General features: G+C 35.6%; 1 protein-coding gene across 2 annotated transcripts in view; it reads left to right on the top strand.

Annotated features, from left to right (window-relative positions):
• The window catches only part of GUCY1A2 (guanylate cyclase 1 soluble subunit alpha 2), a 286,917-nt gene that overhangs the window by 239,906 nt on the left and 20,231 nt on the right, over positions 1-26,780 (top strand). For both annotated transcript variants that reach the window (XM_033119793.1, XM_033119792.1), the window contains one exon: positions 22,982-23,136. In XM_033119793.1, coding sequence (XP_032975684.1) covers positions 22,982-23,136 — 155 coding nt within the window. The remainder of the gene's footprint in view (positions 1-22,981; positions 23,137-26,780) is intronic.

Here is a 26,780-nt window from a genome sequence, read left to right as displayed (position 1 = left end):
GTGTAATCAAAGGGCAAAAGATTTGGAGTGCAAAGACTCAGGGTTTAGTTCCTGCTCCAATAATTGCTGGGTTTGTGAACTTGTGTGTGTCGTATCACCTCTGAGTTTTCTCTTGGGATAATAGACCTGCGTTGTTCTTCAGAAGGTGGTTAGTTAAAAAGCACATTTGAAAAATGCTGTGCAATGTTAGTTACTATTAAATGGTCCTTCTTTTTCTTGTTTTACTGGTAAAGAAGCTAAGAAGTATTTTATAGAGAGGAAATAAGGAGAGGGGAGATTAATATATTGTTATCTGTTCACACCTACAGTTGTACACTATGATTAACCAGTCTGCATGTGGCTAAAGATTTCATTCTCCAGGAGCTCGAGGAATACTCCTCTAGGAGGAGTTAGTGAATCCATTCTAAGGAGAGGACTGATAATATTGGAAGAGATATGCCCTGATGTCCTCCGGTAATCAAGTCTGGGCTTCCTTAACTCTTTCCTTCTGTCTGTTGAAGACCTCCCCTGGCCGAGCTTCCCTTCCTTCCCCCTTGCTTGTCCCCTACCACTCAGTTGGCTCATTAGGAAGACACTGTCTGTATGCTCTGAATCTTTGTTCCCTCAGAGCCAGGCTTTCTGTAGCTTCAGCTTACTAAATAGCTAACACCATAAACTAGACTTAAAAATTCATCTCATCTTAATAAAAATTACTTTTAAAATGATCTTGAAGCAGACTTTTTTAGTCTTAAAGAAGTGCAAATGGAAATGGGGGCATATTGCTCAAAGGGCACAAACTTCCACTTCTAAGATGAGTAAGTCTGGGATCTAATGTACAGCATGGTGAGTATAGCAAATAATATTGTATCATATACTTGAATATTGCTAAGAGAGTGTCCTTACCACAAAAGAGAAATGGTAAGTATGTGACAGGATGAAGGTGTAGTTCATACTATGGTGGCAATCATTTTGCAGTTTATAAATGTGTCAAATAAACACATTGTAGACCTTAAACTTAACACAGTGTTATGTGTCAATTATATCTCAATAAAACAGGGGGTAAAGGCACTAGTGGTGAGTCTTTAAGGTAAGGTAGAAAGAGAATGGTGCCTTGGGCAGTGTTTGGGGAGTTAACTTCCTGAGGAAATATTGCTTATGCCCCTCCGTCAACGTATTGTATGTATTCCTTTAGTTCATTTATACCTTGAGTTAATCTTTCCTAAGAGTATTTAAACATCCGCTAAACATAGTAGTTAACTTATTCATGTTCTTTAAAATGATGGCTTTCAAATTGTTTGACAACAGCTCATAATAAATACATTTTACTCCCTGACCCAGAGCACACATGTGTATTATTTATGTGTGTGTGTAAGATACACATAATTAAAACAAAAAAAATTAATAAAACATCATTTAACCTTACAAGTCAGTGAAAGATTGCAACCAGCAGTTTAAAAAACACTGATTTAGAAAATAAGTCCTTTTGGCAAGCTTGGTCAGAAATAACATTTGGTAGCCAATAGGTTAATTTGCTGGAAAATAAGTGTTATATTTCCGAAAGCATTACAGAGTGAAAAGAATGTATGAAGAATAATCATAGATTACAACTGTCTATGATTATTTCCAGTCTGAATTTTTTCATTCCTATATTATTTTTCTCTCAGAAACTAAATTTCTACACATGATTTTGTAGCAGATAAATGAGACGGGGAAAGTAATGACATTGTTTTTATAAACTCGAGTCTATATTTTCTCCCAGTCTTCTTTCTGTTACCTTCCACACTATCTTGGACCTCCTTATCACTTAGCTTTGGTTAAGAGATGGTTTCTGGATCCCGTTCACAAATTTGTCACTTGTCTCTCATTTTTTACTTTCTGTAGTGAGACAAATTGTCCATCCGAAAGACAGAGCTTACAGAATTTCCTGCCCTCGGTATTGGTTCTTCACTAAGTCTAATCCCATTAAACATTTCATTGTTAGGAATAAAAGTTTTCGTTTTCCTTCAAGAAAATAATAATGCTGCTTCTCCTCTTCCTCCTTCACCTAAATGTGTCGTTGACAGTATGAAAAGGCAGTTCTAATATTTGATATTTAAATATCTTATCACAGGTTATAAATTCATTAAATATTCCATTTTGTCATAGTGAACAAATTCAACAAAGGTGGATAAATGTGTTTTGAAGTTAACTTTACATAAAATTGAAGAATGTGAATATAAAAATGTACCATCTTAATTAAAGAAAGTCATTTAGCCATTTAAGGAGTGACTTCTTTTTCTTATCTCTTTAAAATAACATGCTTGGTTATGCCAGTATAGAAAATAGATTATAATTATTCATTTGTTTCATCCAATCCAGAAAGATAACTTCTGGGGATTAAAGATATTCATGGACACAATATTACAATCTAGAACAGGAAGCAGGTTTGTTATAAATAATTAAAGAACAGTGTGATCAGTGAACTAATTGAAGTATACATAGAGTACAGTAATATCTGAGGAAGGACTAAATATCTTGAGAGAAGGGTTCAAGAAAAGAACTTATAAAAGATGGATTCCCTAAGCTGGATCTTGAAGGACACGTAGAGGGAAAACTTTTCCAGAGAAGAGAATAGTTGTGAGAAACTATCAAGATACATTCAGTCTTCCTAGCCTGCCATAATTAATTGTGATGACTCTGGCAGGTACGACATCTTCTAAATTTACAAAAAGAGGTATTCTGCCAGTTATTTCCATGCTGACTTTATAATAGGCTGGCTGTGTCATTGCAGAAAATGGTCTCTCATTAAATTGTACTGAACTTCTAAAGAGCAGTTTTCGCTACATGGCTGTGTATTTTTTCCATGTTGCTTTCTCAGCGAAGACATGGTCCCTATGACAAAAATAAGACCTTTTTAAAGGTCTCAGTTTGCTGGAAAAGTTTCTCATTTGCAAAGTCACACGCCCAGTCCACAGAAATGAAAAATTATTTTAGTCCTTCAATTGATAATGCTTTTTATACAAACAGGTTAGGAATACTACAAGGATTTGAAAAGTCTTCAAACACTGAAATTGCAAAACTCAAGAGTTTTTATTGTGTAGTGTCAGCAGAAGACAGTAGACCCATCAGTTCTTCCTTCCTAACTTCAACCCCCATATCTAACTCCTTCTCAGGTTTTACAAAGAACAAACAGACATTTTTTTTAAGCGTGAATTTGTGATGATATGGGATTTTTATTTATTTTCTCACCGTTGTGTCCCCATTAGAATGTGAACACCATAAAAGCAGCGACTTCATCTATCGTATTTTTTTCCTGTATCCCCAACACACAGAACGATGCGCAGCATATATTAAGAACTCTACAAAATATTTGGTGTGTGACTAAATAAGTGAAATAAATCAATATTGAAGGAAGTAAGTCTTCCTCTAGCAACCATACTTTTCATCAACAAGAAGGTATCCCACTCTCATGCTTCTCAAAAGCAGGGGAAAAGGGAATGAGCATCTGTGATAGTATCTGGTTCATTCATTCATTAAACATTTATGAAACATCTGCTAGTTCTCACACAACGACACATAGACATAGTCGTGCCTCTCATGGAATGTAGACTTAGATGTGGTGGCAAATGTATAAACAAGTCAGTGTCATAATAGGGATCCTTGATATTTATAAAATTTGCATTTTCAGTTTTACCTGTTCACGAGTGAACGCAGAGTAATTATACGTAGTAAATAATATTTCCACCTAGATAGGCATTTAAATCAACCATGCTGCAAGGCTTGGATAGGGAACTAGTCAGTGAGCCTAGCTGGCCGTTTACTATCTGCATGTCCACATGGTTTGTGTTCAGTCTCATTCTTAGATAAACATTTTTTGGGAGAAATCATTTGATGCTGTGGCATTGTGAATTTAGAGATTTCCAAAGTTTTATTTGGATTTCCAAATAGATGTCCGCTTCATCTCTTCAGTAGAATTTCAACAGTCTCCTATTATTTATACCTGCTAAAAATAGAGGAATGTGCAAGAAACCAAGATAGCAGAGATGATAGGACGACAAACTGTGGCTGGTGAAGGGTGGGAGAAGTGAGTATTGAAGATTAATAGATTGAGTAGGAATTTGTTAGGCAATTAAGGTAGGGAGGACAGTACAAGCAGAAGAAATAGCATGTACAAAAGCCCAGAGGCATGAAGAAATATCAGTGAATTTAAAAAACAACAACATGCGTAGTGTTTTAAGAGCAAAAAATTATAGGGGCAGGAAGTGTCATATGAGATGGGAAATTGGCAAGATACCAGGCCATTAAGAATTACAAATTCCTTGTGAAGGCGTCTGGATATTCTGTTGAACGTTAGGAGCCATTGAGACTCCAATTGGGGAGAGAAACCTATTTAGATGAATGTCTTAGAATGTTTTAGTAAGTACCATCTGGTTGCCATGTATTGGAAGATTGAAGAGGAACTAAGCTAGAGACAGTTAGACAAGTCAGGAGATTAGTGTGATAGACCAAGTAAGAGAATGAGTGCCCCTGCTAAGGTAGGAACAGCAAGAATGAAGAAGAAAAGCCAATTAGACATTTAGGAGGTAGGACACTTCCTACGTGGTTTCAACGTACAAAATTCTAGTTTCTGAATACGATTTGTTTTTCTTTTTATTTTTAAGAAATCTGTGCTATTTTTTCCATAAGTGTATTTTTTTTTGTCTTGTTGAATTCTTTTGAAGTGACTGGGTCAAAAGAACAATTCAAAAATGTGACCTTAGTGCTGTGTTTAGCAGATTGGAAATTCTTCAGAGGCTTAAGAAATTAAGAATGTCTGTGGTTTCCTTCTAAGATCAATGACTAAGGTCATCTAACTGAGAAGCTCATGTCATCCAATTCATGTTCTCATCTTGCAGATGTGGAAAAATGCCAGTGGCTGGGTTCTATTGGCCAGATTCAGTGAGCCTGGTTCAGGGGACTCTGAGCAGGGCAAGTCTGAAGATGGGCTCGTCTCTCAGGACATCTCTTGAATTTGGTCTGCCATTGTCAGGATGGGCCCCTGATCCTTTGCTCACCATAACGTTGATATCCTTCTTCCCTGCTTTCTTCTTTCTCCAGACCTTAGGCAGGCTCTGCTAAGGGACTGACCCTTGTCCTAACTGGTTTGCTTTGCTGTCAAGGTCTCCCTTTTTCTCATTGCCTTAAACGTAATCACTTGACTTCTCATATATCTTCCACTTCCTAGTTTTGTCCCTCCATTTTGCTCTGACTTACAACCCCTACCTGCCTGCTCTAAAATTTCAGACTCCTGACCTAACTTCAGATCCTTGGTTATACTATGATCATGACTCTATTACATTTCCAAAATTAGTCTCCCATGCTACACATTCTGATAAGTCTGCCACAGCCATGGCTCTTAGAACCACTTCAAAGCTGGTATCGCCCAATTCCGATTTAAGTCACATTTAACTTTGCCATTCAAAATTAACTCACAGTCTCCCGCCATCTTCATCCCACCCAAAAGGATCTCATGTTTCTTCCTTTAGCCCTTATTTCAATCCAGCACACTATTACAGAGTTTAGGGCATTCTTTATAACTCCCTTCTTTTATCTTTTACATACACTCAGTCACCAAGTCCTGTCAATTTGCCACCAACATATCTCTCTAAGTCTCCTCCTTTCCATAGCATAACTGTCCAAATTTAACTAAGAACTCTTTTAGCCTGTAGTGTTTCTTGCTCAGCCATAAATCTGAAGTCATTCTCCATCCTGTAGCCCATAATAATATTCTAAATCAGAAATATAATCTGCCAAAGTACTACTTAAGTTTTGCTCATTTACCTAGTGCATATATTCTTACCAATCACCTATTTACATGCCAGACTCTGTGAAAAGTTGCAGGGTTATCACAATAAACAAGATAGACTTGACTGAGTCTTCTACTCTTAATAGTTTTCAGAATCATATCTAAAGTCCTTTAATACTTGAAATCCATGGTCTGTCCTTGTCTACCTAGTGAAAAAATGGGAATTATATTGGGTATGATTTGCTTTCATTTGGCTTTACCCCCTGAAAGTACTCTGCTATCCATGCATGGCTATCTAAAAGGCAGACGGAAATGATCTGGGGTAAGAAGTTTGGGTCCAGGGCTGTCCTTGCGATGCCACTGGAGATTCAGGCACTTAGACGTCTGTCACCAGCTACCTTTTAAGATCATAAAGTAACTCGATATCTTACCACTTCCAATATTTGGTTCAAAGTACCCTGAAACACTTCTAACTCCTTTCAATGAGAACATACTCTTGAAACAGAAAATAGTTACAAATTGAAATGTGTTACTGTATACTGAAAAGTAACATTCTACCATGGCTTGATTTTTGTTTTGCTAATACCCTTACCTAACTGAAATAACTTTTTAAAAATTCAGAGCGTGCCAAAAAAATGTATATGTATACACATTTTAGGAAAGGAAAAAACTGTATTAAAATTGTGATACTCAATATAGACCAATAGCAAAAGATGAATACAAGTCATGTGTATACATTTTTTGGCACTCCTGGTACGTTGAAAATTGAAGTGTTTGGTATAATTTTGGTAATTGTAAGATATATATGTCTTCCTACATGCACCATTCAAATAGATATCATAGTTAGATGTGTCAGTGGGCAGTGTCAATAAGGAGGCAGTTATTGGCCACCTTTTGCTGTGTCCCTGGCTGCCACCCGGCATACAGTTCTCACAGGCAGCCCTTAGATAGTTCCAAAGGGCAAGACTATTGCTCAGATACACTCTCTTAACCTGACTTAGCTTGTTTTGTTAGTTCATGTGGTTATTTTTAACTTGGTAGAAAGAGTAGAGTGAAAAGCAATGGAGGCATACCTTACGCAAGTTTCTGGCAACTTATTCTTTACTTAAAATTATATTGTTTTTAGGATATTCCTTTTATGAAGAGGGACATTTGAAAACAAAATACATTTCAAAAATCTAATTCAAAAGGCATATGAGTTTATATTTTGAAGTTTTTAAAGAAATGGCTTAAATTCATATTTCACTTCAATATTTATTGAGATACTACTATGTGCAGTTGCTGGTAGTTGCTGGTGCTATCACAGTCAGATAGATGCTACCCTTGTTTGTCCAGAGTTTGGGACCAAGCAGAGGAGACAGATAATAACAAGATAATTTTTTTAAAGTATAGTAACTACTAGGAAATATGGCAAGTACAAATCATATCAGGATACCTAACTTCCGAATGAAAGACTTCCTGGAGGAAGTGACTTCTAAGCTGTGGTCTGAAAACTGAGAAACCATTCAGATAGATCAAGAATTGAGAAAAGCAGAGGGAACAACTTATTCGCAGGCATGGAGCAGAGATATGGCTAAGCTGGGTCTATGAAAATGATGTGAATTACCACAGAGAAGTGGTAGAAGGCAATTTGAGCAGGTAAACAGCAACAAAAAGGCCCAGGGAAGTAAAGCAGATTGGTGTGTTTAAGGATCTGCAGGTAACATGGTACCATGATAAGATATATCAAAACAATGGTGTATATTCTAATAGTTTCATAAAGTCATACATTACCAAACGTAAAGTAATAATCAGAAATGCATTTTTAAATAGAGAGATGGGTTTGGTTAAAACTGCAGATTTCTTATTCTGAATTTCATGTATCAGGAGGAAAGGGGTCAAAACAAAATAAATCATGGTGTTGTGCTGAGTGGAGTATGTCAGACAGCGAGAGAGAGATGCAGTGTGATTTCACTTATACATGGAATCTAAAGAACAAAATAAACGAACAAACAAAACAGAAACAAACTCATAGATACAGAGAACATTTTGATGATTGCCAGATGGGAGGGGGTGAAAAAGGGAAGGGATTAAGAACAAATCAGTTGTTACAATGTTGTCATGGGGATGTAGAGTATAGCACAGGGAATATAGTCATAATATGGTAATAACTATGTATGTTGTCAGATGGCTACTAGATTTGTTGGGGTGATAGATGGGAGTGTGGTTGGGGGGCGGGATGAAAAAGGTAAAGACATTAAGAAATACAAATTTGTAGTTAAAAAATAGTCACGGGGCTATAAAATAAAGCCTGGGTAATATAGTGAATAATGTAGTAATAACTATGTATAGTGCCAAGTGGCTACTGGACTAGTCAGGGGGATCACTTCTTAAGTTATGTAAATGTCTAACCACTATGCTATACACATGAAATTAATATAAACTAATATTGAATGTCAACTAATTGAAAAATTTTAAAAGGTCGGGGGGGATAGATGGTGAAGGGGAATAAGAAGTTCAAATTTCCAGGTATAAAACAAATAAGCCATGGGGATGTAATGTACAGCATAGGGAATATAATCAATAATATTGTAATAGTATAGCACAGTGTCAGATAGTTGCTGGACTTTTATCATGGTGATCACTTCTTTACCTATGTAAATGTTGAAAAACTATGGTGTACACCTGAAATTAATATAACATTATACGTTAGCTATATTTTAATAAAAATAAATAAATCGGTACACACTAACTGTTATAGTTCTATGTGCTAAGAAATTCTTAAAATTGACACTGTGTGTATCATACACACAGAATTGGTCTTTGATGACTACTTTGCGTAGGTTCTTTGTTTATTAAGTTCCCTTTTAGAAGAAGAACATTTCCTACTTAGTTTGCTTTTGCTTGCTTGGATGGGATCAATGGCATGCTAATTACAAATAAAAACTACAAAACCTTCAATTTCAAACCTCAAGCTTTTTCTCAAAACCCAGTTTCAAAGCAGAGGCTTAGTTAAATCAGATGACTTATTCTAGTCCATGATCTCATTGATTCCTGAGAATCAATTATTCTTTCATTTTGCACTAAAGGACACCATCAAAATTAAAACATACCATCTGGATTGAAACAGTACTAAAAAAAAACAATTTTGAGTTTTGAGTAGTTATTTTAGCTCCAGTGACTAAGCTTTTTATTTTCTTTTGCAACCAATAATTAGTTGAACCTAATTTTTAGCCAGATTTGGGAGAAGCTAAGGATACAATGTTTAGAGTTCTGGGATGTTGTTACTTTACCAATTATTGAACTAATGTGACAAGCAGAAGTAGGATTGAGTACAAAACATTGATTCAAGGCTTCTTGTTTACAGGTGTTTTTCATTCTGAGCTTGCAAATATTGATGAGGAATACAAAGAGGAATGAGTATCCAATGACTTGAATAGGGAAAATATAGTGCTGCAAGTATTTAGAGGCATGAAAGGGTGACATTTGTGCCCAGCATAAAACTTCCTTTCATTCTTCTGATCAATTCACTTATTCATTCATTGAATAAAACTTTTAAGATTGTGTACTAAACGTAAAATTCAGTGGGAGAGAGTTGTTGAAGATACAGAAATGATTTGAAACTGAAAGGGATATTAAACTTATGGTTCTCAAATCTTGGGGAATCCATGGACTCATTTGAAAAGCTGATAAACGCTGTGGATGCAACACCCACACACAAGTTCAGAGGATCTGTGGGTGCCTTGAAGTCCACCATTGGACTCCTTGGACAAGATTTATGAATCCTGTGTAATGATTTTTTAATTTCTAGTTTTTGTTCATTGTTTGAATTTTCCATCCAACCCAAGGTTTATTTAAATCTTATTATGGGGGTTAACTTTGTTTTCATGATTTATCCCTAAAATTAGTATTGGGCCAGGTCTTCCAGGAACATCTCGGAACAAGAGATCGATTGCTGATATTAAACCAAACTGCTCAGTAAAGCAAGCATGAGCGCCATCTAATGCCCAAATGGAGTAAATGTTGATAATAACAGTAATACGCGTATACAACAGAGTTAGTGTATGTATGTATGTATCAAAGAATTTAGGGCTATTGCCATTTGGTTGGTTGGTTGGTTGGTTGGTTGGTTGGTTGGTTGGTTGGTTGGTTGATTTCTTTTTAGGATTTGTAAATTATTATTTTTTTTACATTATCACATTCAGTTATTTTATTCCACATCACAATCCCTTGAGTTAGTTGTTACTATCTGAATTTAAAACTAAGAAACATTTTTAAAGATAAGAAACATTTGTAAATTTGTCTTTTTATTGGTGAAGGAACATGCGATTTACATTTTTGAATGAACTTTTTATTTTATACCAGTTTTAGATTTTCAAAATTACTGCGAAAATAATACAAAGAGTCCCCAAATACCCCACTGCCAGTTTTCCCTGAAAAATAGTATGATACTATTTTTGTAACTACTGAACCAATATGGATAGATTATTATTGACTAAATCTATATTATATTCAGATTTTCTCAGTTGATGCCTAATGTCCTTATTTTGTTCCAAAATCCATCTAGGATACTGCATTACATTTAGTAATCACGTCTCCTTACTCTTGGTTATGATAGTTTGATTTACGTTTGATGTTGTGTGTATCTGAATTTTATTGTAGTTTTCTGTTATTTTTCAAAATCTTAAAAAAACTTTTTTCATAAAACACTGTCCCTTATTTTGTTCCTTTGATAATGCTATATAACTAAGCAGAATTTATGAGGTTTGTATAAACATGGATTATCATTATGCATTTTTTATCTCTGAAAATAAAAAAAAGAAGGGGATTAAGAAAAAGAAAAAGAACTGCCAAGATACTGTGGTAGGAAGACTAATTCAGTAGCCGTAAGAATTATGTTTCCTTTTGGACTCTAATAGTCCTCACTTGTTGTGTTCTTTCGCAAGCCATTTACCCTTTGCTTTCAATTACCGCATCTGTGGAATAAGGTGTGTGAACCAGAAAATTTCCCAGCCCTTAAGAGAAGGTAAATAAAACTGACCACTATTTACCCAGTAAAAGTTAATAATCGTAATGTTTCATACTGGATATGAGGAAATGCTTATCATATACCAGCCTATGCTGGTACACATTATTATTGTCTCCATATTATACATGATGAGTTTTCGAGAAGTAATTTGCCCGGATTCATACAACAAAGTGATGGGTCAGATTCCGAAGTCTGTGACAACTTCCAAAGAGACAACACTCCTTTCAGCATCCACAAGCTGCCATGCTGTTACTAGGGCACCCTTAATGACCAACACTCAGAGATGAAGAAGTTTCTCTTTTAGTTCCATTGCCCTTAGACATATGAGACCCTATAAAATGCGATAGATGAGCCTAGGTTGCTACCTACCCCAAAATCGATGTGCTGAAGTCTCAAGGAAACCTCTGTCTCTAACAAACTGAAATGCATTAAGTCTGAGGAGTATTCACATTTCTACCCTGTTTGCTGATATTTTAATTAAACATGTATTTTCATTGCTTTTGAAAGTCTTCAAGAGGCATACAGGAATATCGTGTCTCTTCGAAACAGAATGGAATATTGTGTTTCCTTCTCAAAATTGAAAGGTAGTATATAGTATGTGTTTATGCATGGGGAAGAATTTACACAATGCATGATGGCTAAAACCATTTGCTGGGAAAGAGTAGAGCTATATAAACTACTTGGCTTCTGCAGTATTGATAGTTTGTAAATATATCTGTGAAACTTAAATGACGCATTTGTGGTTCTCAAACTTTAGATACACATTAGAAACCCTGGAGAGGGTTAAAAGTCCCAATGCCCAAGCTTCATTCCAGACTTGTTAAATCAAAATCTGGAAGTGAGATCCAAAACAGCAATTTTAAAACTCCTCAAGTTAATTCTAATATGTAGGCAAGAGTTTTAAATTGTAACTCAGGAGTTTAATGTCATTACTGTGCTTTTATTCTCTAGGGTAAACTTGTCTGTGATATCTATAAACAAAAAAGTTATGGCTTACAAAAGAGGATAGGAATTTAATCAAACTCATTTTTTAAATTTCTTTTTTTGCTTACACATCTAATCAAATGCATTGTTTTCTGTCTGATATGTAGAACTTCTTAAAATTTTATATGATCTAAATTTTCCCCCAAAAAATTCAATTATCAACAGTAAGGGTGGACATCATTATACTACATGCCCTTTTCTCATGGAGGAACTTTTATTAAGTAGTCTGTCAGGGGAACGTCATATATTTGCAATTTTTATTTTCAGTTTTTATAAAATTGCAAAATAATTTCAATAGCTAAAATTTGAGAGGTGATAGTTGTTCACTACATGTATATTTTTTCTTAAGAAATAAGATTTCTGTCTTAACTTTGTAAGATTTCAAGTTCCTTGAAGGAAAAGAATAAAGTCTTTCACTTCTTTGTGTCATCCACAATGCCTAGCAAGTACTTGGGATTGAATTGTTATGTACTGACCTTTGGAAGAGAGAGGATAAAAAAGGAAAGGAAAGAAAGGAAGAAAAGGGAAAGGAGGAGTGAAAGGCAAACAAGACCCCACATTTTGTTATGTACATTTCCTTTGAGGCATGAGAGGCAGAGGTTATTTTCTGTTCTTTAAAATTGTGCATCTCCCAGGTTGTTATCAAAAGGGCTCAAGCTTAGGGATGTTTTTGTTGAAAGTTATTCTGTTGGTTGACTCTGGTCCTTGGTCTTGAATAAGATTCAGATAAGTAAGTAAATAAATAGATAACTAAATTTCTGATAGTTTAGATGGATTAACTGATAAATTGATAAATACATGCTTCATACTATTAAAATTCTTTCCTAAATTCCTTTGTCTCTTTTTGAAGGATTCCATCTCTACATATGTAAGATTTTTTTAAGTCATTTTTTGAATGCACAATATAGTAAAATTTCTTTAGTAATAGAAATTTCTTGCAAAATATTTGTTAAGATTTGCATTTTGACAGAAAATGATTTCTGTCAGTTAACTGAAAGAATTAGTAAGTCAGTAGCAATATTTTCTAGTGAGAGTCTCAAAATAGAAACTTCTAAGAGCTTTGAAATTTTAGCAATTAACAGATTTTGTTAAAAATGAAGGCATTAACAAGGAATGCCTTTATCATATTGGTAAGAAGTAGATTTCAATCTATGCAATTAAACAATACAGATGTACTTAATAAACTAAGTAAAGTATCACAGAATGATGGAATTAATGTTAGAGATATGATTTGTAGAGTAAGTATTTCCTTAGCATCATGGTTAGATAGCCAAAGATTGGATGTCAGAAAAAGCTTCTACTCTTTTCTACATATCAGAATGAGAATAAATGCTGATAAAAAATAGTGTCGATCACTTTCTTAAATTCTTTAAATATCTTTATCTTTTAATTTGGCTGCTACTCTTTATTATAATAAGCAGTTCCATATATATTTAAATTATGACACTATGTTGTTAAATGATATATCAGCTGTCCATATTTCTACAACAAAAAGGTATGTTTTTCATTTGCTAAATTATATGCTGGCTATTTCTGAATACATGAATATTTAAGTGTATTAATTGCTTTAAATCAATTTCTTACCTTGAAAAACAATTCTTAAAGCATTTTTTTTTTCTGCACAAAGGAAAATTTTAGATTTAGCTTATAGGCATTAATAACACTTCTACAAGGTGGGTCAAATTTAATTTTTTCATTAGGTATCAGATGTATTTAATTAATCACACACATTAAGTAGTGCCCTGTATGAAGGCAGTGGTGAAGTTGAGCCAAACTGTTGTACCCCGTTAGCCGTCTGTGATATGCTGCCGTCCTCTATAGGATTCTAGGCATGCCCTCTTAACCATCTTTTGTAGGGTTCCATTCTTCCCCATAAAACAACGAAAACAAGATTACAAACTCACTTTTCCCCCTAACTCCAAAGTGCCAATTATTTAAAATTTCGCTGTATGTTTTATTTTATAAATGTCACTATACTTCTTATTGTATCTGAAATTATGTTACGATACCAGTGAGGAAACCCATTTTTTTGGTCAAATATTTTCTATGAAGTGAAATATCTCTATGAATGGTATTTCTGTAATGTTCAAAATAAATGCAGTGGAACATTTTGCCCAAAGTGCTATTTGTCCAAGCATATTCCTTGAGAATGTGACATTTTGACACCATCAAACTGGAGGATGAGTCCCCTGATAAAAGAAAAAATGCTGTACATCCACTGAGATATTTCTCCCTGTTTTCTTGCACATCGGGGAAACAAGGAGAAATGGTAAAAGCTACATAGATTACGTGAGTTGATTATATCCTTCTGAAGAAGCTTGAGCTTTTGAAATTAAAATTTAAAATATTAATTGATTATTTCTTGTCAGGGAAATATTGCTTATTAATAAAAGACCAAGACAAAAAATATGAAAAGAAATTTATGTATTTCATGTTATTGGTGAAAAGAGTATTTTACGAGAAAACTTCATAATGCATGTTACTAATACTGGTAAAAAGGATGAAGTACTTGTTTCCCTCCCTCTTGCCTAACAATGTGAATAATGATTTTAATCTGCTTACTATGAAAACAGTTAAAGATTTTTTAAAAGCTTAAAATCTTAATCACATAAATCTAATAACAATATTTAAATGCAAACATGAGTCACTAACGCTTTTTCTACTAGAAGTCTTTTTCTACTATAGCCTTTCTGTTTTAATTTGGATATTTTGTGTTGCTGAAATGGATCCATTTCAACACAAATTGGTATTTATTAATTAACTTGCTAGCTGATAATGCTAATCATGGTTTCAGTTTGACCTGGACATTCCAGAATTAGTAAATGTATTTACTGTATTGTACATGGGTATGTGGCATCGTCCTTGACACCGTAAACAATGCAATAGTGACCGTGAGGTGTGGGAAGGGAACCAAGTTTTTTGAGTGCCTCGTATGGGCCTGTACTTTATCTCATTGGGTTCTGCTAACAACCCCACCAAGAGGGTATTATAATTATTATTTTACACATAGCTTCAGAGAGGTTAGTTAACCTGACTAAATTCACATAGCTGGAGAAAAGAAAGACTTAAGAGTTGTCTTTTGCAAGTGACAGAATAAACAATTAAAGGAATGCATTGGGTCAAATAATTGAAAAGTTCAAAGGGAGGACTAGCTTCACATGAGGCTGGAGGTAGCTGCTATATTCATGTTACCATGAACTTGGCTTCTTTTTTGTTCTCTTTAGTTTGCCTACCTGGAGTTGGCTTCTTCCTCAGGCTCAACCAGGGGCCTCCCTGCAGCTCCAAGCCCCCCCCCCCCCCCCGTCATGGTTCCAAAATGGCACCAGCTGTTCATTGAAACACTATATAGCAGGTTCTTGAATAACGTTGTTTCATTAATACATCAATAAGATGATTTAGGAACTTACCTTGTTTATGTCAATTAGCCTGTGGTAAAATTGGGTTGTTATGTGTCATCTTGCTACAGTTCCGAGAACCTATGGGCGACATTAAGTGAGGACTTACTAAACCCAAATGAACACCACAATGTCTTGGGGAAAAGAGAATCTCTTCTTGTAGCTCTCACATAATTTCTGAGATCTGCTCTCTCATTGGCTTACATTGGATCACTTTTCATTCTTAAATTATTTCTAACACTGAAGGACTGACATACTCTTCCCACATTGGGCCTAATCCTGGACCTTGAGGTGGAGTCAGTCTCATAAAATTTGCAGGACTGAGAATAGATGCAAGTGAATTGCCTGAAACATAGTGGTATTGGCTGGAGAATGCCACCATTAAGTAGATAGTGGAGCCAGGATTGCATATAAAGTCTGTACCCTTTAGGCTACGCAACAAAACTAGCAAAACATAATCTCTGCTTTTAATCTACAACTGGCATTTAATGGATAGAGGTACACTAAGCAGCCTACGATGCACAATACAGATCCCCCACAAAAGGCATGATTCGACCAAAATGTCAATAGTGCTGAGACTGAGAAACCTTATTCTGTGTGGTCTACCTTCCTTCAGTTCAAATGCACCGAAGTTCTTTAGGCTTTAGAATCTTTGTGTGTTATTTTCATTGTACCTGGAAAGAACCCCCTCACCAATCCAATTATAGCTTTGCCACCCCCTCCCTCTCAGCCAAAGCCATTTCTCTTTCAGAATTAAGCTCAAAGGGTACACTCTGAAGGGAGACTTTATCTCCCAGATTGGTCAACCCCACCCCCTCTGTTGCCCTCTTTTACACTTTAACTGTTTTGCATTTATCATGATTTCAGTCAGCTATTCTATCTTTTACATCAAGTGAAAACTCCAGGAAGGCAAGGAATATGAATCTTTTGTTTTCCCCTTTTTGTCCTGAGTACTTAGCACAAAGTCTGGATGGTATTTCAGGGGAGGCAGTCCGTGCCTCTGAGCAAAAGTATGGATATGCCAGGCATTTTGGGGGTGTGGTGAGTAGACAAGTTAGGAAAGATTTAGTGTGGAAGAAGAAGGGAAATCTTCTGATGTTGGATCTAAAGAATGTACAACTTATTTTTTCTGAGTTTCAGTTGGAAAGTGTATACCTTCTGTGTATAGACAGTAGGCAAAGCAGATTAAATGATTTTATTGTATTGGATGGTTAGTCGGATGTGCCTTGTAGAAACAGCCTGAGGCATCATTTCTTTTGGGGTACTTTTTATAGTGCACTGAACCCAGAGCCAGGTAACCTGTAGTCTAGAGCTGGCCCCAACTCTACAGTAGTTGCGCTTTTTCGTTGTGTTCCTCTGGACTTCAGGTTATTTGTAAAACGAGAGAATTGAACTAAAGGATCTGTGCTGCCCTCCCAACCCTAGCATTCCTTCCTTACAAAACCAGAGGAAGTATTGGTTCGCTGAGGTCAAACCTTATGAACCTTCTATTTTTTAAGAGTTATAGGAGGAATGTTATCTAAAAATGCAGTTTATGTGCCTCAGCTCATAAACAATCAGTACAGTATTATGAAAATAACTGAATCCTATGATAATTGGAATTTTGATGTGTCCCAGAGTTTTGCATTATTTCATACATTTCATATAAATATAGGAGATTGAGTAATAGATATTCTAACCTCAGGATAGATCCTAAAGTTAGTGTTTTTCAAATCCCTAGGACAAACTTTTTTCACGAACTTTTCCTAAAGAGTGAAGGGTAGTATATTCATCAAAGCTTTGATCTAGTTGAAGCATTTATTATTTTATTTGTGTCTGTGTGTTCATTTACTAAGTATTTATAGGTTGCCAGGGGTCTGTTTAGGGCAGGGTATCTTAACCTTGGCACTATTGATATTTTGGATGGGGAAATTCTTTGCCATGGGGAAGCTGCCTTGGGAATCTCCAGGTCTACTGAATAGATCCCAGTAGCAGCTCACCATCCTGGTTTTGAAAATAAAAAATGTCTCAAGACATTGCCAGGTATCCACTGTGGGGCACAAATGGCCCCAGTTGACAACCACTGGTTTAGTGCAAAGCAACCCTTTTTAGCTAAGGCATACTACCCAGATGGGTGCAAATGTTACTGCTTGGTATAAATAATGTTAAACCTTACCAAAATGAATCTAAATCCCTCATTGATCGTTAAATGCATCTCTCTATTTTGTATAACTGGTAGATGCTCTTGGCATATTCTGAATGACGCACTCCGTCATTTCCTTATGTAGGCAACAGTTCCTGGACAATTTGGATAAGTTGTCAAAAGAAATGCAAAAGAAAGCAGAGTCTGGTGATTCAGCTTGTAAGTTCCCAATGGTATCTCTTTACTCTCAAGTTTAAATAATTCTCTGAGTCCTGTTCCATTATAAGGTAGTAATAGTGAATCTCTGCTACTTTTGTGGTTATTGATATGTATGTTTTAGGTGGCCTTCTAAGAGAAAACTTTTTTTTTTTTAAATGACCATTTCTCCATCCATTCCCTCAAGGATATGAGGGGTTTTGTCCTTGGCATTTTTCAGGCTATAATAATTCTCATTCTGATCATTTGGTAAATAAATAAATAAATAAATAAATAACAGCTTCTTTTGAAAGGAGGCAGAGGTGGATCTGTATAAGCCTTGTATATAATTGGTGTGGGGGGCCAATGCCAGATGGCTCAGTTGTTTGGAGCACGGACTCTCAACCACAAGGTTGCCGGTTCGACCCCTCGACTCCCGCAAGGGATGGAAGGCTGTACCCCCTGCAACTAACAACGGCAACTGGACCTGGAGCTGAGCTGCACCCTTCACAGCTAAGATTGAAAGGACAACAACTTGCCTTGGAAAAAGTCCTAGAAGTATACACCATTCCCCAATAAAGTCCTGTAAAAAAAAAAAAAAAATAATAATAATGTCAACATAATTGGTGTGGGGGGGTGGATTCTTTTTCTCAAACAAAGAGCACAGAATAAATAGGCTCTAAAATGTGTCAGTGTGATATTTACTTCTGCTCTCCTCCTGCTTAAAAAATACCACTATAGTGATCACAGGCCCATACTGACAATCTTTGTATCTAAGGCCTGGGTGTTTTTTAGGCAAGACTGTATTACACAAAGTAATTTAATACAATAAGTAGTCCTCCTGAAAGCAAACATAAGCCCAAAGAAAGTACTTTGTTAATTTTAGAGGAAAGTTTTTTATTCTGATCTTGTTTAAAATGAATATTAGTATTTAGCATTTTCTTCACCTTTAAATCCAAATAGACAATCTCTTATCAGAAATAGGCCTAAATTTTTCAGATAGTTTACTTTATTTTAAAAAGTGTATCTGAAATAAGTCAGACAGAGAAAGATAAGTACCATATGATCTCACTTATTTGCGGATTCTAAAGAAAAGAATAAGTGAATGAACTAATCAGAAACAGTTTGGGAGACAATGAGGAAAAACTGAGGGTTGCTAGATGGGCGGGAGGGGTGGGGGGTGGGGGGGAGGGTGAGGGGATTGGAGGGCAGTCGGTGACCACAAGATGGCCACGGGGTTTGAAAATTAATCTGGGGAACGTAATTTGGTGGTTACCAGAGCGTAAGGGGGTTGGGGGGGGGATGAGGGTGAGGGGGATCAAATGTATGGTGATGGAAGGGGAGCTGACTCTGGGTGGTGAATACACAGTGTGACTTATGGATGATGTGATACAGAATTGCACACCTGAAATCTATGTAATTCTACTAACAGTTGTCACCCCAATAAATTAAAAATAAATTAAAAAAAAAAAAAAAAGTATATCTCATTGCTTCCAGTCAATATGGAGTAACAGGGACTGGATTATATTCCCACCTTAAACAATTAAAAAGCTGGACAAAATACACACACACATACACACACACACACACACACACACACACACACACAAACAGTATTCATGACATTGAACACTATGCAGTGGAATCCAGTGATCCCTGAGAGATAGGAAACAAATAAGATGAGGCATATGATTTCCTTGGTGTGTTGCCTTGGGAGATATCCAGGCTATGGTACAGGAGGGGCAAACCAAGAGGAACCCAGCAAACTTCCTGAGTTGAAGAGATGGAGCTCAGAGTCTGTGGAAACCAAGGAAGCTAAAGGTCACAGACAAGAGTACCAATGAAGAGAGAGTTCCACAAAGACTACCAGAGATCTTCTTAAGGGCCTCCTATATGTTCTACAGAGTACTGATTGTTGTTTGTATGTGAGAAGACTACCTGAGCCCAGTGGAGGAAAATCCTGAAAGGATTAGAGGAAAAAGGTCCTAGCACTCACACAGGACTTACAAAAAAGCCCATTCCCATCAGGAAGACTGAAAAACTTCATAAAGCATGGACATTGCATATACCGTGCTTCCCCAAAAATAAGACCTAGCCAGATAATCAGCTCTAATGCGTCTTTGGAGCAAGAATTAATATCAGACCCGGTCTTATTTTACTATGAGACCAGGTAGAATAATAATATAATATAATATAATATAATATAATATAATATAATATAATACCAGGTCTTATATTAATTTTTGCTCCAAAAGACATATTAGAGCTGATTGTCCAGTTAGGTCTTATTTTCGGGGAAACAGGGTAGTACTCAGAAGGTTCTTGCCCAGTAGTGGGGAATAGTTAGCCCTACCTGAAACACTACTCAAGACTTGCCTAACAAATCTTAAAAAGCAAGACTTGAAAGGAACAAACTGTTTCCAAGTAACTTGACTGCATCTTAAGACAAAGCTCAAGAATATTTGTAAGAATATAGAAATATCCAGCACTAAACGAAGTCAAATTGATATCTAACATCCAACCAAAAATTACTAGCCATACAGAAAAGCTGAAAAATATGACCCATAATAATGAGAAAAATCAATCAAACTGAAACAGACGTTAGAATTACCAGACAAGAATATTAAAAAACAGTTATTTAAACTGTATTCCATATTCCTAAAATTAATTTAATACCTGAAAGATAAAAAGAAATCCCAAATTGAGCTTTTAGAGGAGAAAATAAAAATATCTGGGATGAAAAATATACTGGATGTAATTAACAAAAGATCAGACATTCATAAATTTGAAAACATTGCAGTAGAAATTATCCAAAATAAACAGAGAAAATAATGAACTGTGGAAATACTTCAAGCAGCCTAAAATACATGTTACTGGAGTCTCTGAGAAAGAGAGAGAAGTGTAAATAGAAAAAAATGTATCAAGAATAAAATGGCTGAAATTTTCCCAAACTTGATAAAAACTATAAAACACACAGATCCAAGAGACTGGACAAACCTCCAAAACAGGAAATATGAAGAAAAAACATCAAGGGAAACCATAATTAAATTATTCAGAACTAGTGATAAATAGAAAAATTTAAAGCAGCCAGAAGAAAAAGATACACAGATACTCCTTGACTTACAATGGGGTTATGTCCCAATAAACCCTGTGAAAGTTGAGAATATAGTGAATCAAAAATGAATTTAATACACCTATACTACCGAGCATCATCCTTAGCCCCACCTACCTTAAATGTTCTCAGAACACAATATACAAGAGATGGTGGCAACTCAGTGTACTGTGGAATGTCTGTTGTTTACTGTTGTGATCCGTGCGCCGGCATTAGGAGAGAGTATCTATCGTAGCACATATTGAAATTATAAAAATTTCACCCAGGAAATTATAAAAATTCAAAATTTGAAGTACAGTTTCTACTGAATGTGTATTAGTTTTGCACGATCATTAAGTCAGAAAATTGTAAGTTGAACCTTTGTAAGTTGGGGCCCATCTGTATTACATATGGAGGAATTAAGATAAACATGGCACCAAATTTCTCATAGAAAACAGTGCAAATGAGGAAACAGTAGAGCACCATCATTAAAGTACTGCGAGAAAAACATTACTAACCTAGAATTCTATACCTAGCCAAAATATTTTTCAGATATGAGGGCAAAATTCAGCCTGTTTGAAACATATAAAAAAGCTGAAAGTCTTCATTACCAGTGGACCTAGAATAAAAAGGAAATGTTTAAGGGAGTCTTTTAGGTAGAAGTAAAATGATACCAGATGTAAATATGGCTCTACAGAAAAGAATGAAGATCACCTTAAATGGTAACTGCGTGACCCATACCTTGGACTTCTGCTATCTGTCTTGCTACATCATGAGTTGGAACATGAGTGTGCTTCGGAGCCAGTTTCAAGTTTTCCAAAAGAAATATGTGACAAGATACGAGGAGGAAAACAGTGATAAGAACTTGGTCCCTGACTGAGGAAGGAGAACTGAGCTGCCTCACAATCTGGATCACTCATGCAGGAACTGTTACTGAGTCTACAGTGTTTAGGTGTCTATATTTTAGGGTTTTCTGATACTTCAGATTGACCTTTACTTTAATTAAAACAACTGTTTTCAAAGCTTAAAGTTGTGCCTTCTACATTGAGATCTTTAGTCTACTTGGATGTTTTTTTCCACATGAAGACACAGTTTCCACATGAAGATCCAGAACCTCCTAATAGAACCGCCATCTTCTTCTCACTAATCTGAAATGCCAACTCTGTCATATATCAATCACCTATATATGCAAGGAACTCTTTCTGGGCTATTTGTTCTATTAGTCTATGTCTGTATGCATCAATATTATGATATCTATGCACTAATTAAATATGCTTATACAAAGACTTGATATCTCATAGGGCAAGTATTTCAACTTTTTTCTTCTTTCTCAAATGTATCATGGCTCTTTTTAGCATATTAAATTTTCAAATAAATTTTAGAGTCAGTTTTCAAAGAGTAGATGGAGAGGTTATTAGAAGCTGCAGCTAGATCACATTGTTTTCAGCCTGTCTTATTATGGGTTGATACATGCAGAAGTCTCCAGTCCAATGACAAGGGTTAGTTTAAAAATGACTTTTTTATCATCAAAATGATAGTGGCAATAGCAGACATGGTATTGAAGGGCTGACACTGCCTACCTAGTGGGCATCTAGGGGTCAGATCCCCTCCTCCTCTCCCAGAGTTGCCCACATTCCCCTAGAAATAAGGATAGCATTTTCCAGTTGGTCACCATTAGCTTTGGTTATTTTGGTGTAGATCACGTGGCTACAACTTCATCACTATAATCTTATTTAAGTGTATGTTAATTGCATAATGAGGACTCTTTCAAAGCATGGGCCAGACTAATATTTATCAGATTCTCAGAGAGTAAAATATACAGCACTTATCTTACTCTACAGGGTTTTCAGTTGACTCTTGACAGACTCAAGAGTTGAATTCTCTATAATTCCATTTTAATACTATGTTGGGGAATTTAGGAAATTTATTCAACATTCATCATTTACTATTGAGTGTATACTTTTCTCTTAGTACAGAACTAAGTGCTGAATATTCAGCAGTAATGAATCCTTCTCTCATGGGAAAATCCAACATTTAAGTGAAATAAACAGAAATATAAATATTTAATTTATAATTCTGTTTAATGCTGTGGAGGGGAAAATAGAGTTTTATGTGAGTGTAAATAACTGGAGGGAGAATAATACATTTTCCATGTATTAGAACATATTATGTATAAATGAAATGATTTAACTTGTAACATAACCAGATTTATGTAGCAAATTAAATGTAGTTATTTTCCTATAATAAATCCATTCATTCATTTATTCCACAGCATCCATGTTCATCCAGATATTGGGCTCACACAAATGACCAAGACCCAGTCCCTGTCTTGGGGAGTTTGTAGTTTAACAGTTCACATAATTAGCAGTGGGTCTCATTAAAATAGTTGCATACCAAATGAAAACATAAATACATCCTTTTTCTCTCTTTTTTTTTTTTTTAGATGAGGATAGGCATTCACTCAGGCTCTGTGCTAGCTGGAGTTGTTGGAGTAAGAATGCCACGATACTGCCTATTTGGAAATAATGTCACTCTGGCCAGCAAATTTGAATCGGGAAGTCACCCTCGGCGCATCAATGTCAGCCCAACCACTTACCAGTAAGTGTTCTCTGGTCACCTCCCCACCCCCCCCACCCCCCTACCCCCACCCCCGTCTTTGGCACCGCCTTTAGCTAATGTCCTGTCATTTGTAAGACCCTGTTCCTTTTCTTGATCTCGTCATTTTCTAAGACAATATGATTAGATACACCCCGTCTGAAAAACAGCAATTGTGACAAAACTTTCGCTTGCACCCTGAAAAGAGTACATGAAAACCTGACTTGACTGAGAGGTAAATACAGGTTTGTCATTTTCCACAGTCTCTGTTCTTCTGAGATATACCTGTTTAAAATACAGGAGAACCAGTGTTAAAGGTCTGCATTACACTAGAAATTCTAGTATTTTCAGTGTTCCTCAATGTTTATAAAAATCAAAGGAGTAAGGTAGAGATGGTAGTTTGTTTTTTCTTTTGAATAATGAATGTAAGGACTCACTCAAGTGAAATATATACTAGATATAGATTAAAGCTTCAAACTCAATTTATCATATTTGACAAATATACACATTTTGACAATTGAACTCATCCTTATTTTGTGCCTGGTAGATATCATCTTACTCACTAGATATTAAGTTCCATATGGGCAGGGACCATGTCTGTTTGGCTCTTCATTATATCCCCAGAATATTTAGCACATCATAAGCACTCTATAAATATTTATTGAATCAATGAATAAATGCATTAGTAAGATGGTCTTCTCTAGAATAAAAGACAGTATGACTGTCTCTTCCTGGTTAGATTTTGGCTTTATGCCAAGTATTGGTGTGCAAGCTCTTTTTTTATTTTTAGCAATTAAAAAAAATTTCAATTGCAGTTGACTTTCAATATTATTTTATATTAGTTTTAGGTGTACAGCATAGTGTTTAGACATTTATATAATTCACAAAGTAACCCTCTTGATAAGTCTGTTACCCACATGGCACCATATATAGCATTACAATATTATTGACTATATTCCCTATACTATAATTTATGTCCCCATGACTATTTTGTAACTGCCAATTTGTACTTTTTCATCCCTTCACCTTGTCATCCAGCCCCCAAAGCATTATTTACAATAACCAAGATATGGAAGCAACCTAAATGCCCATAATGGACAATTAAATAAAGAAGATGTGGTACATGTATACAATGGAATAAAAAAAGAATGAAATCTTACCATTTGTGACAACATGGATTGACCTAGAAGGTGTTATGCTAAGTGCATTAAGCAAGCTCTTTAGTTATGCCATGATTAAGATGACTTAGAAATGACATTGTAAAACTATAAAGTAGAAATAGTGACCACTGACATTTTTTATTAACATGGCTACAAAAGAACCCCTCAAGCAGAAAATTTACATATATAGATAACAAAAGTTAATTACAATAATAAACAAAATGGAAATACTTTGAAGCTTTGGATACCACATCTGTACAGAGGGAAGTTAAATTCTGTTAGATGAAAGACAAGTTATTTCCAGATTCCTGAGGAGCAGATGAGAAAGGGGACTGAAATTATAAATATGAAATCAAGAGAAAGTTGCTTAAGAACTACCTGTCATTTTTACGGTACTTATATAAGAATTTGCCTCTTAAATTTCTCCTAATTTCCTGACACAATTCTGGGCATAATGCAGTTGATCTGACAATAATTTCCATATTGACTTGAATTTGGGAAACCTTTCTAGATCAGTGATTCTGACATTTTGTGTTCTAGTCCATGAGTTGAAGAAATGTTTCTAAAGATCAACCAGCTCGCCTAAATCTTTTTACCGTGATTATGATTTTTCCCATCATGATGCTTATACTTACATTTCATGGTTGTGTAACTTAGTGTAGATTTACAACTGCTGTGGAAACTCAATTTTTAAAAATGATGTGGAAAGAATGAATCAACCGTGGGAGGAGTTCATGCCCTGAACTTAGTCATCCTAGCTGTAGCTGGCTTTGTTTACATGTGACCCATAATGAAACCTCGCAAGCACACAGGGTCTGTGGATTTGGTTACTGTCCCGGAGTTTTCATAATCTTGTTCACATTAATTGAGTTTGTGATGATGGTTGATCAATAGGTCTGAAGGAATGAATCATTTCAACCACTGCAAGCATTGAAACATTTTGTTCTGTTACTGTCTGCTCTTGCCTTCCCCCACCCCCAAACAAAACAAAAAACAAAAATGGAGCCAAAGGTAGACACATTCAGCTGCCAGCAAGTAGATTCTAAAAGACAGTTTCTCTGATTGGTCCCAAATCATGTGATTTCTACTAATGCTTTATAAACATATTTTTACACTTAGTCTATCTACAAAATAACCTTTTTCCTCCCTCTCCCTGTGTTCCTCCCTCCTTTCCTTCTTTCAACAAATACTTGTTGAATAGCACTATATTCGAAGTACTATGATGGACACTAATGCTACAGCAATGAATAGTATAAATATGACCTCTGTCCTGGTGAAGGAAACCACCGACTAAGTGGTAGGTGAATAAACAATTAACTACGATAGAGTAATGTCGAGGTCAAGAAACTCTGATTAGAGCATGAGGAGGAATGGGCTAAAATGAGGATAGAGAGAGAAACTGAAGTTAGACCAGCCAAAGCTGATAAGTCAAGTTAAGGGGCTTCAAGATAACCCTAAGAGCAATGAAGGACATTTAGGGTTTTGAGCAGAGGAGTGACTTAACCAGATTTGCTTTCAAAAGATCACTAAGGTTGTAGAAAGGAGACCAGATTAAGAGGGGGGTAGGGTTACAATCCAGTGATTGAGAGCAGATAATCTTATCCCCATTTCCTTGATGGAAGCCGATTATTGAGACCCTAGAGTCCCAACCATTTGCTACTTCAGCTTGTCTTCCCATGCTTCAGAAAAGTGGGTTGGACACAATGACCTTTGACATCCATTTTAATCTGGGATTGGGATGCCATTAAAAACACCTTGGCTCCTGGTAAATTTCTAGAAAATTAAATGTAGGTATATGATCTCAGTGTGACAGCGTTTTCAGATTTTGGATTGGTTTGGTGCCTAAGTACTTTCTGTTCCTTTCATCTATGCATTTTAGACAGTTCTGCCACATATAATTGTTGCATTCCCAACTGTACAGGTGATTTTTGAACCCACAGTTGTACAGTGTACTCCCCTTTCCCAGGATGCTCACAGTGAAATGCCAGGATTGACTTCTGAGGGACATTTTCTATTAGGAGACAAAATTGCACTTTCTTATAGCAAATAAGAATTTGTGAAATGAAACTGAGTTTTAAGCTCATGAGAGCTTGAGATTTCTAGTTTTCTTTTCTGAATTAAATCCTGTAGAATGTCCAATATTGTCTGGTGATCTTGAAATCTTCAGAGAGGTTTATATTTAATTTATTTTTAGTAAGATTATTTGATTGTCAAACTTTGAGAGAGTGGATTATTTGGATATTATGATAAAGTGAAATTATTTTCTGAATAATTTATTCCAAATACAGTTAGCTTAAAATATTTAAATAGTTGATTTAAAAAAATATTTTGAAGTATTAAAAATTTAAAAAATAATAATATAATACCCATGACTCCCACCAGTGGTTTAATATTTATTATATTTGCTTCAGTTATTATTTAATCAAAATAAATAAAACAGTTCCTTTGGAATTTTTCCTTTCTTTCACTGTGACAAATACTCTAATG

The sequence above is a fragment of the Rhinolophus ferrumequinum genome, chromosome 11 (genome assembly GCF_004115265.2).
Source record: "Rhinolophus ferrumequinum isolate MPI-CBG mRhiFer1 chromosome 11, mRhiFer1_v1.p, whole genome shotgun sequence".
In the NCBI taxonomy this organism is placed as follows: Eukaryota; Metazoa; Chordata; class Mammalia; order Chiroptera; family Rhinolophidae; genus Rhinolophus; species Rhinolophus ferrumequinum.
Note: the sequence above shows the minus strand (reverse complement) of the source record. Positions and strands in the feature narration are given on the sequence as shown.